General features: G+C 31.5%; 1 protein-coding gene across 1 annotated transcript; it reads left to right on the top strand.

Annotated features, from left to right (window-relative positions):
- Positions 1 to 1,467: 1,467 nt before the first annotated feature.
- On the top strand, positions 1,468 to 11,937 carry LOC113049998 (uncharacterized). Its single transcript, XM_026212721.1, has 3 exons — positions 1,468 to 1,635; positions 4,573 to 4,626; positions 10,526 to 11,937. The coding sequence occupies exon 3, from the start codon at positions 10,595 to 10,597 to the stop codon at positions 11,507 to 11,509; it is 915 nt and encodes a 304-aa protein (XP_026068506.1). The 5' UTR covers positions 1,468 to 1,635; positions 4,573 to 4,626; positions 10,526 to 10,594; the 3' UTR covers positions 11,510 to 11,937.
- Positions 11,938 to 12,540: the final 603 nt, after the last annotated feature.

The raw sequence follows: 12,540 nt of genomic DNA, 5'->3' as shown, positions 1-12,540 counted from the left end.
CCAGCCTTTCTGACTCTGACTTGGTCTTCTGTCTCTCTGGCTCCACCACGGCACCTCATCTGTTTGGCTCCAGTACCATTACGCTGGTTCTCAAGCACTTTGTCAATATCTTGAACTTCAGCCTTCCTGATTTTGCCTTGGTCTTCCACCTACCCAGCTACGTCCTGGTTTGCATCATCTAAGGCTCTACAGTGGGTCTCCATCTCTCCGGCTTGATCAAAGAAGCTTCCAGTATTGCCAAGCAAGATATCTTTATAGAAATATGCTGTAAGTATGCTACTGAAAAATAATGTTTTGCACATGCATATTATTTCTTAATTATCTTAACAATGCATAAATGTGCAATAAAGAAATATGTATTGTGTTTTTGGACTATAGCGCAGTACATATTATGCAACAACTTCTACTTTAAAACAAATGACTTCGCCTGCACTCTCCAATCATTTGGATCTGCTGTACTCCATGTCTTCAGCTGCAGCATCTTCATCACTCCCTCTGGCTCTACCTTGGTCTGTAGATCATCTACGTCAACCTTGGCCCTTCAGTCCCGCTGCATCACCGTGGATCTTCATCCGCCTGCCTCCATTCATTTTGGTATACAGCCTTTCTGAGTCTGCACAGTCTGACGCTCCACAATGCAGTATCATAGTTAATAAAGATCAGTCATAATCATCAGTAATAGCCTTTTGGAAGGGTACTGTAATGTTCTGTTTCTGCTGTAGGACTGTTATTGGATTCTTTTTTGTGCCTATATATGTATTTATACTGTGTTCTGATTTGTTTAATCAGTTATCCATTATGCTGACCTGTGTTTGGTTAATTTATGGTTATTTCTGTGTATTTATACTATTTTTTGCAGTTCAATATTAGTGTCTTAGCTTTCCTAAGCTATTTAGTTCTTGTTGGTTTTTTGTTTGTTTGGTTGGTTGGTTTCTATTGCCTGGGCTTTCATTCATCTTCTATATACTGGATTAATAAAAGAAGTGTTTACCAAACCTATGCTTCCCTAGCTGACATAAATATTACAATATGCTTGAGCAAAGCATTTAAGAAGGGCTGCATACAGGTGTTTTGTACCTTAAACTTTGTATTATTTAATAATTTTACTTTAAAACATAAACTTACAGTTTATACAATGTGAAGTTTTAAAAATATAAAACTTTTTTTATTTGTTTTGTTTTTAGAAACACTTTACCTAATGCCAAATTAATCATTGCAGATTAATTATAAAATTGTATGTATGTTCTTTATTATTCTGATTTAATTATTTTAACATTTCTTTAATAAAAAAATACTACTTGATGTCAATAAATTCCAAAAAACTTATTTTTTATATAATTTATAAAAAGGTTTGTATTTACTGTTGTTTTGCCATTGATCTTTTGATTTCAAAATCAATTTGTTGTAAAACAATGTTGTAACAACAACAGAAGTATTAAATGAAATTAAATGTAAAACGGTTGGGAATTGGTTATTGGTTACTGCATGATGATTGAAATCTCGCAAATGCCTTTTAAAGAAACTGTCAAAAGGATAAAACGAGGGAAATGAGTGCCGAGAGCACTATACCGGCTCGCGGCGCCACCTGCAGGTTGAAATGGTTCAAAGCACCACAGGACAGAATCAGCGCTGAAGGTAACTTTTTTATAAATACTTCAGAGAATATGAGATTGCTTACTACTGTAATGAAATACACAATGGTTGTAATGTAATTATATAAATGCAGGCTATAGTCTGACGCGATTCTTGTTTGCTATAATAGTGCTATGTTTTCAGAGTCGACTAACTGTAAATGCTAGCTGCGGCACAGTTGCTTTAATTTACATTTGGAAACGCAACATTTGTTTTCAAAAAGAAATTTCAGTGATCCATGATGCTTCAGAAATCATTCTAATAGGCTGATTTACTGCTTAACATTTACCATTTATTATCAATGTTAAAAATATTTTTTACTGCTTAACATTTTTGTTGAGACAAAAATGAAGACATTTTTTTCTCAAATATTTCTATTAAATAAATGCTTTAACAATTTTAATAAATATATTTGGTAAATGGAAAAAAATGCTGTTTATTAAACTTTTTTATTTATCAAAGAATTCTGAATAATAAAATATGAAGCAGCACGACTCTTTTCAACATTTATAATAATCAGAATTGTTTCTTGAGCATCAAATTATTGTAATGATGTCTGTAAGATCAAGTGATATATTTTATGACACTTTAATATATATATATATATTTTTTTAATATATGTAATAATATTATAGCTTTTACTTTATTTTGATCTAATAAATACAGCCTTAATGACCAAAAGAGATCAACATCATTAATAACTAATGTTTTCAAACTTAGCATGAACTTTAATTACCACAATTCTATTAGTTTAACAGGACAATAGTATTATTACAATATAAGATGCATATTTAAATGTGTTAATTTTTAACAATAAGAGCTTCGGAGTGTCATTTGGGTGTAGTCAGATTTTTCTGTGTTTTTCTCTCTAGCTGATGACATACCTGTTTCTCATTTAAAAAGCAAGTGTATGGCAATAGTATAACACTATAGTATATCACTCAGAATGTTTTCAACAGATTGCTAATGACTTTCAAATAATTATCTTCTGCTAACCAAGCCTGCATTAACTGCATTTAACAGCAAAAGCAATAATATTGTAAAATAATATTACTATACTTTAAAATGTAATTAATTCCTGTGAGTTTAAGGCTGTTTTTTTTAATCATTACTCCAGTCATATGATGTTTCAGAAATCATTCTAATATTCTTATTTGCTGCTTTAAAATCATTTAAAGTGTTTCCACAACCCAATGTTGTGGCCAATTTCTTTCAAAATACTAGTCGAACATGCCCACAGAGTTTCGTTCCGATCGACTTCCATTAACCTTGTCAAATAGGTGCTTAAAGTTGTTTGGCCAATGGCGGCCATGTTTTTTAAGATAAGTGAAATTCCTCATAGAGCACTTGTGCCACATTGGGCCATATCAATTTTCAAGTTGATTGGATCAGCGGTTGCTTAGTTATTGCCATTTTAGTTTTTTTTTCATCCTGTAGCGCCACCAAGTGGCAGATATTGAAAAAAAAATAATTTGACTAAAGTTTTTGTTCATGCATATGAGTTCTGAGTTTGGTGAAGATATCTCATTTTGTTCCCGAGTTATAGCCTTTTTCATAAAATTGGTCCACGAATTTGAATGTTTTGGGTCACCTGGTTTTTTGTTCAGTCTTGATCAAACCACTGCAATAATATTCTCTGGACTCTCTAGATCAATAATTTTCAAAAATATGTTGCATTTTGTCCTTTGGTTAGATAACATTTAAACAGGCCTAAAAAACAAAAGATTTCTGTTGTGAATGGCATTAAACTGCAAAAAAAAAAAAAAGGGGTAATATAATCACACATGCATTAGATCTGTATTTTTTCTAAACAATCATGCAAAATTTAACAGAGATTAGGTAAAAAAGAACACTGTAATATTTATAAAGCTTCAAAACCCAGTGTTGAATAAAAAAATTGCAATTATAACCACTAGATGTCACCGGAAGACCACTAATGAGCTCAGTAAAGACTAAAACATTACAGTTTATGGGCTTGTTGAGGGATTCATCTAGAAAAAATGTATATTACTATTATTTAATATTACTGTTCAAGCATTTCAGATCACATTGAGTCAAAGTTTACCAATTTATTTTACTCTACCCTGTCAAACGCTTTTTCCGTGTCAAGTGATAGGATACATGTGTCATGGGCTTCCCTTTTTTCATACAGAATGTTTAAAACGCGCCTTATATTATGAGTAGCCTGACCATTTTTTATAAATCCATTTTGGTCTAAACCTATTACAGATGGAAGACATTTTTCCAATCTTGACGCCAAGATCATTTATTTATTCTACTATTAATACATTTTGTATTAGAATTGACAACTATCTAATAAAATATTCTGCTATTTGCAAATTACATTAGTAAAAATATTTAAATCTGTATAATTATGAAAATTGTTTAAGGTCATTTGTTAAGCATGTTTTACTTGTTAGAATATGCCATGAAATCTTTTTGTTTAATAAAAAATTATTAAAGGATGTGACTTACTAACAGTTTTTATTTAATGTAATTTACTGTAATATGAACCTTGAAGTATTTTAAATATCAAAAAGGAAAAGGCTTTTATATGTAATGTATTTTGTTCAAAATGATTAACTAAATTAAAGTTTAATGGTAGGTGTGTTTAAGGGGACTGGGACATAAGTTTGCAGTTTACTAAATAAAATACTTTTTCCAAATCATGTATAACCTATACACCACATAGGTCTTAATGTGAAGTTTGTTTTATAGCAATGGTCAAAATGTTTTTGTATTTTCTATATTTTGTGTATGTTTGTGTACAGTCAGTTTTGTGATAGACCTGTATTTGAGTACTGTATGTAAATTTTTATTGACATACTATTTTATACAAGGAAATTTATAGATGTGTTGTAGAAATGTAATATTTTGTAGGTGAACCATTTGTTAGGTTTATATAGTAAAATTTTGTGTAAATATATTGTTTTTCTTCAGAACTCCAGTTAAACTGTGTGATGTCGCCTTTTCTCCTTCACGACAAAAAAAAAGGTGAGTTTGTGTAGCAGTTCAGGGTTGTAGAATGTCACTGCAATGTCACTAGACAGTGAATGGCGAACAAAATGAAACCGGTATGAAACTGCTTTATTTGTTTTGCTTTATGGACTGTTTATTATTATTTTTTTTTACAAATAATAGATAGGGAAGTACTGTGTCTTTTCCAGGTTTCTCTTGATTATGCGACACTGTTACTACGTAGTACAAGGAAATACAGCAAAGAATTCTATGGAATTTGCTAGAGAATTAATTATGTCACTGTGACGTCTAGTGAGAAATATTCATAGTTGACCCAGAGCTATCATAGATATCAGATTGAACCAGGGAAAACATGGTGCTGTGAATAAACAAGTTATAGAAAGATTTTAGTCTAGACATCTCTTATATTGATAATGGATTTGATGTAGTTACACTAATTGTAATTACACACTTTTTTGTAAAAGTTTAATATTATCATTTTAATTTTTATGTGATAACCAAAACATTTTTACATAAGATTACTTTTTAATTCTAAAAGTTTCAAATCATAGGAAGTCACACAAAAATAAAAAATAAATAAGAAGTTATCATTGTAAACAGCAGATAACTGCAGTTTTTTTTTTCACTTTTTTTGGTTATGAATAAATATTAAGACTTTATAAATGATAATTAAGTTAGTAGGCTCAGTGTTATTGTCAGCCACGCATTACTGTCATTTCTCTGTGGCTTTGGTGCTGCTGCTGTGCAATATTAGTCTGGAGTCCTGTGAAGTTTTTGTATATTAAGTTTATTTATTATCAAAACATTTGTTAGTAATACAGATATATTGGGGAAAAATGTGAATACTTGCATTTAGGGTGGAAAATTTACTTTTTTGCCCATCAGTCACTGTAGCTGGTGGATGTTCTGCAAATCAATGAAAAAATTAAAGATAGTGTATTAATATGTTGAAGCGTGTACAATTTGTACATAGCTACTGCTGATTCCGGAGTGAGTCTCTTAACATGGGGATGTTTCTGTATACATTTTAAGGAATCATGTTTTTTTCTTTATCTCATCTTTGCTACATGTGTCATGGTCCATTCAACTATGTGACATGTGGAGCAACGTTGTCCTTGACACACAGCGCTGAAAACCAATCAAATGAGTTATTCGACAGAAGTGCTTTATTGTTACTTGGCAACCGCATTGTTTGATAAAACATGTTTAATTTGTTACAAGAAATGTTTTAAGTAGGAACCAATAAAAATGTTTTACAATCTACTTGTCACTGTGGCTAATATACAAGGCCAAATCATCCTGCTCCTGGTAAATAAAAGTTAGTTTGGAGCTCTGAAGTTTGTATAGTTTAAATTATATGCAATTAAGAATTTAAGAAATTGTCTGATTGTGATTAAACATATGTTCAACATTTATTATTATAGGGCCTGAATATTATGGATGATGCGGGTGAATATTTATTTTAAATAATAAAAGTTAGTCTTTAATTATGAATGAGTAGGTGATTGTACATTGTTACTGACTAGTTTGATTTCATGAGGTTATTGATAATTATTTCATGTAGCACATTAATTTGATTATGCAGGTGTATTGTTAATCAAAAGGTGGGGTTAAGTAGTTTTGTATAAAAAATAAAATAAAAATCATGTTATGTACTAGAGCTGTGCAATATGGGGGAAATATTTAATTTTCAATTTCGGACTAAAGACTAAATAGACTAAAAAATATATTGTTTAGATTTTGCATCCCTGCTGTACTGAATTGGGACTTCAAAACTGATTTTTGTACTGGATTGTTAGTTTTGTGTATTACTTCAATAGTTAATATATATCTTGAATGTGAAATTATAAAACAGAGAAGCCAAAGGTGTGTATTAAAAGTTAAAATTTTTTGGCTTCTAATTAAAAGTAGCAGATAAATGCTGTTGGATTTACTCTCGGTAGTATCAAAGGGTAAGATATTAGTGTTTGTAAATGGTTTGGATAATGAAAATTATGTGAAAGGTGCTGGCAAAAGTTTGTACTTATTTGCTTACTTTCGTGGGAGGAAAAAAAAAATTGTGAGGGTATCTACCAAATGTGTATGAAGACAATTGTACTGTAGTATTGTTATTAGGCATTTTAGTTATTGCATAATGAAATGAATGGCATAAGGAGTTATTTTAATTTGTAGAATTTAGGGTTGTGCCAATAGACGATAGTATCGTGTATCGACTATAGTTAGATATCGACGTAAGCAGATTTTTCTGTAGTAATGTATTTGATTATAGTAATAACAATAACTTTATTTTTATTAGGCTGCTTTTTATAAACTGGATTTCAAAAAAATATTTTCACACAAATTACAGATCTGCGTTCATTTTTAGCTACAGAGATTGAATAATCAAATGTAAAACAGCATTGCATATTTGACTGTATAAATTAAAGATTGTTCTTTATTAAAGTTACAAAAGCTTTTTAATCAAGAGCAGTGATTTCTTAGTTGTTGCTGTTTAATTAATATAAAGACTGTTACTTTAAGAGAATGCACTGATCCAGTAGACTACGTTCAGCTGGTTATGTCTGTTAGGATACTTACCAATACAGGCATTTTGACATGATTTTTGTCTGAATTTGTCCATTTAAACACAATACTTTTGAAAAAGCTTATTTTTGTGTGCGTACCGAGGTGTGGTTTTGTGCGGTTCGAATGAGTGCACGCACAAATCTTCACACTGAATGTGTGTGTTCTTGTCCTCTGGTTCTTAAATGTTTGAACTGATAAAGCTTAAATGAGTTTAGTTTAAACACAGATATGAGCACCCAGGTAATGATGGATTAAATTAATGCTCATATACAGCTAGGGCTGAAACGATTCCTCGAGTAACTCAATTACAAAAAATGATCGAAGTAAATTCCTTTGCCTCGAAGCCTCTTTTAATTTATATTTAATCTCACGTCAGGTTCTTTTGCAATGATTTTTTTCATGTGACAAAATGCATTTACGTCACTCAGAAAAGCGGAAGGAGAAACAAGGACTCAGCAGTGTTTTGATTTGAGGGCGTAGGCAAACGTAGTGGCGTGTGTCCATTGGAAGATATAGAGCTGGCATACCACAACTAGAGCCCTATGATTTTCGCGATGCAGAAAACGCGGACGGAATCGTGGAATCCAGTCATAAAAACGGAATTTACAGTTTAGCGCAGAATGGCACAGAATTTGCTAAATTTTGAATTAATCAAAAATAGGTCATTGCAGTTACATCAAATCATGATATGGACTAATATCTGTAAGTATTGAGCCGGAACAATCTGTTTAAATATGAATCCTGCATGTTCTGCATGTCTCTGTTTATGAATGTCGCAGAAGCTCGACTTCCTCTTTTATTATACACACTGAAGCACGTGTGATGCTCGCAGTGATTGCAGTGTCTGCTGTCTCACTAAATGAGGATGAGAACACATGAACAACATCTCCAGAACTGCTCTGACAGTCAGTTCATGAGCATTTGACCGTTTGATTTGAGCAAAACTAGTGTCACATCACATACACAGAACTGTAAAGGTACATCAACTTTTCTAAATAAAAGTCAGTTTTGGACAAGTATTTGCCAGAGATGTATCTCTATTGTTCAGCAGAATGTACATTGCCTACTACACAAAAAAAAAAAAAAAAAAAAAAAAAATCAAACATTATTTTTTTTAAGGTTTTATCACACATATATTCCATGTGTTATTTTTAATAGTAAATCCCCTTTGTTTACCAAAAAGTTATTAATTGTTAATTAAAAGATAAATTAAATTAATGTTTTATGTGTTTTATGTGCATCTCAGAAAATGCTTTAAAACCCCAAGTGAATGGCAATTAAATGCATTTAATTAATCTGTCAACTTTATTGTCATTGTTCACAGTACAAGTACATACAGAGAAACAATGGATAATAATTAAATGTTTATTTTTTTATGTATGCATTGGATTCTATGCGTTTAAAAAATAAAAAAATTATTTGTTTTCTAAAGAATGAAACTTAGTTGTTCAATTTAAGAGACCCTGGAATCTTATTTTCTCTTGCATAATTAATATTGCACTTTAATTAAGTGAAAACACATTTTATTCGGTTAATTAGTGGATTTTTTGGTAGAATACTCGATTACTAAAATATTAAATAGCTATAGCCCTAAATACAGCATTAGTATTGAACAAGAGTGAATTAATTTTCCAGGTTTTTTTTTTTCCTCATGTTTTTATAATATCTGGGAAGCCAGAATGCACATGCATCAACAGAAACATTTATTAGCTGAACCCTGTTTTTTACGTGCAATTTATAACAAGCCATATTATAGATGATATTACAGATGCTTTGTCATATTTAAGTTGAAGCGCGTGCCAAAGTGTGTGTGGTTTCAGCTAACCATGCCACCCCTATTACCTCAATAATCAATCAATTATAGGCCTAAAACAATCTTGCCAAGCAGACGGATATTAGTACACCTCATCACATTGGCACCCCTGTCTAAATCAGTTGTATGGTATGGTTTTCAGTCTAAAACAGTTGTCAATTATAAATGTCTGGTATATTTTGGGAGGTGTGCGCTCAGTCAGCGTGCTGCGGTGCCAGGCGAAAGTATAAAGAAAGCGATTGTGTTACTGACATTATATGTAAACTATGGACAGATATATCCCTCCCCTAGATACCATTTACTACACACAATAGGCTCACACATGGTGCATTTGAAATTAATCAATAATAATGAATAAAAATAATTTTTTTTCTCCGATTTTGCAAAATGTTTGTGATTGATTTAAAATGCTTCCAAGATCGACTTGTCGATCACGATCAACAGGTTAGTGACTCCGGATTTAGACTGGTAACTTTTGTGCGAGGTGTGGCAGATTTGTCACAGGACACACAATAAGACAGTTGCGTCAGACTATATATGAACTAGCCATTTTAAATGCAATATTTTTATATTTAACGTTCTTTTATCAGTATGTTAAGTATTTTTTATTATTATTGGGGATTCATTCCATAGGCTGTCTCTCGCGCACCTGTTTAAAACACTAAATAGTTCTGCTATGACAAGAACAAAGTGTTTTGCTCCACCCATGAATGATAAGATTGTGTATCGTCGATTTCATGGGCTGACAATATGATGATTTGCAAAATGACCATATCACCCAACACTAGTAAAATTGCGAACATGGATCAATTTTATTGCTAACACTGATAATGCAAATCAATTTGTGTGAAAAATATGAGGGTTGTAAGGGTGGGGGATATAGTGTCAAAATTGTATAATGACATTTCAAGAGTATTTGCAATAATATGAATAAGTTAAATAGACACCAATGTCATTAAACAATGACTAAATAAACATGTAAACTCATTGACAAAAGACAAGTCTAGATGTAGTTAAAAAAATTATTGAGTGCACAATCAGAGCTTTTTTTTTTAATGTTTTCCCCACATTTTACTTAATATTTGCAATTTGGCAACCATGTGCAATTTTTGTCTTCACTGCTGAAGAAATGCACGTAATTTGAAAACATGATTCAGGTTATCTGCAGTTTTTCTTCCCCAAAATATGAAAATAGGTAGTAGTTAAAATCTGGTAATTGCTATAGAAATAAAACTGTATTAAGAAATATATAGGGTCGTAGTCTTACTGATTGTTAATAATTTGTGATATGTAAACAAAAAAAAAATTAAGAATGATGTTGTTTACAAACAGCCAGTAATAAAGTAAATATAATTTTATATATTTATATATATTTCATAAAGTAGGGTATGTGTGTCCTATACAAAGAAGTAACTCGTTTGTCACAAAATGAGTAATCGTAATTTGGCTTTGTTTGGCAGTAAAATTGTATTGATGTGTAAGTGTGTTGTTGTCACATTGAAGTAAGTAGTTTGTTGTTTGTTTTGGAATTTTTAGGTTAACGTCTCAGTGAAGATTCTTCAACTGACTGAAGACCAAGTGTGTGTCACAAGATCCCATCAGAAAATGAAGAAAAGATCTTATGATGTGGCAGACAAAACACATGGTATCGCTTTGTGTGTATGGGGCGTCGAAACTTTTCAAATTGGAAAGTGCTATTACTTGACAAATGTGTCTGTGAGGCAGTTTGGTGGAGAAACATCTATCAGCACTACTGCACAGTCAAAAGTAACACTGCTAGATGTTGATATGGAAGTACATGGCGTTGCAAACAACTTGAAAGTCTTTGAAGGGCAGCTCATCACCGCAGAGGTGAAAGTAGAGTACCTGTGTCCAAAGCAACATGTTTTGCTAAATGTCAACCTTGACACTGCAATAACAAGATGTCAACAGTGTGGGGCCTACTGCAAAACTGCAGCTGTTGCTGCACTTTTGCGTACAAGAGTGACCATTGAAGATTTGACTGGCAAAATGACGGAATTTGTGCTGCGCCAACTTCTAAATTTGGGCACTGAAAGGTTCTTTGAAACAGATCTTCTGGTATCCAAGTTGCTAGCGGAGGACAGAATCCAGTTAACAGGCAGAGGTAATCGCATTACTGCAGCAGCATTTTTGCCTCCAAGTAACCTGTCTACTAACGAGATGGATCGGGCAACAGATTCTGGCCCAACTGCAAGTTGCAGCACCACAGTTTTGCCTCCAAGTAACCTGTCTACTAACGAGATGGATCAGGCAACAGATTCAGATGATCTCATGCTTGAGGAGTTTTTTAGGAGTGAAATTGGTGAAGAGTTGGATAGTGTGAATCAAAAGGAGACTGAGGAGGTTGAAGTGGATGGAAAGGGCAACATTACTGATTGTAAGCGAAAAGAAGAGTGTGTTGAAGGAACCTTAGAAGAAAAGGTGAAAGTAACAGCTTGTCCAAAGCCTGGCAAATTTGACCGAACTTTGAAATATCCAGGGAAGACTGGGAAGAAGTAAAAAATTTTGAATCTCAAAAAAAAAAAAAAAAAAAAAGTTGTTTATATTGCAACTTATTTGTTCTTTAATGTTTAGAGTGGTGGTAAATATTTAGGAAAATTTAGATTTAGTTAAATGTTTTGTTCAGTGAGATTAGTGTTGTAAATCAAAGTAGTTGAAGTTTGTTAAAGATAGATAGTAGTTTAGAGATACAATTCGTATAAATGTTTAAAATGTAGGAATTTATTTTATATTAATGATAATGTGAAGTTTAAGTTTTAAAAATTAATCGTAGTAGATTTTAATTTATTGCAGTTGAATGTGAAGTTGTATTTTTTATTTTAATGTTCAAATGGATGTTTATTTTTGATTGGTACATTTATAAAGGATGTTCAATAGTTGGATTTGCTATTTAAATATATACAAATGTGTGTAGGTTTTTTGTTTGTTAAGTATTTATTTTAAACTTGTGAAAATTGGTATTTTTTTTTTTATAAAAGTTTGTACCTTTGCTATGATGTTTCATGTTTTTTTTTCAAATACAGTAAGTTATCCTACTAATTGTACTATTTGTATGTTAAACAATTGTGCAACATGAAAGATTTAGTGGATAATATTAGGAAATGTTTGGCTAATATTAAATGTTTTTAAAGGGTTTCACAATAAGATGTTTCTGCAAACATTTATCTTTTTTATTTTGTATAATTTCTGTCAGGGTTGTTTAAGTGGTAATTTTATAAAAAAATATTTACATTTTTAGAGTAATTGAAATAATGAAGTAATTATTTGATGATCAATATATCTACAGGATTTAATTTAAAATGTATGCATTTATAGTTTGCATATATTAAATTATGATTATCATATTTTGCAAACAAATATACAAATTATTAAAACTCAATATAAAATAATTTTTCATAAGTGTATAAATTAAATGTATTTGTATTTATTAGTACCGTATTTTTCTGACTATAAGTCGCACATGAGTATAAGTCCCATTAGTCAAAAAATACGTCATGATGAGGAAAAAAACATATATAAGTCGTATTGGA

The sequence above is a fragment of the Carassius auratus genome, chromosome 30 (assembly GCF_003368295.1).
Source record: "Carassius auratus strain Wakin chromosome 30, ASM336829v1, whole genome shotgun sequence".
In the NCBI taxonomy this organism is placed as follows: domain Eukaryota; kingdom Metazoa; phylum Chordata; class Actinopteri; order Cypriniformes; family Cyprinidae; genus Carassius; species Carassius auratus.
Note: the sequence above shows the minus strand (reverse complement) of the source record. Positions and strands in the feature narration are given on the sequence as shown.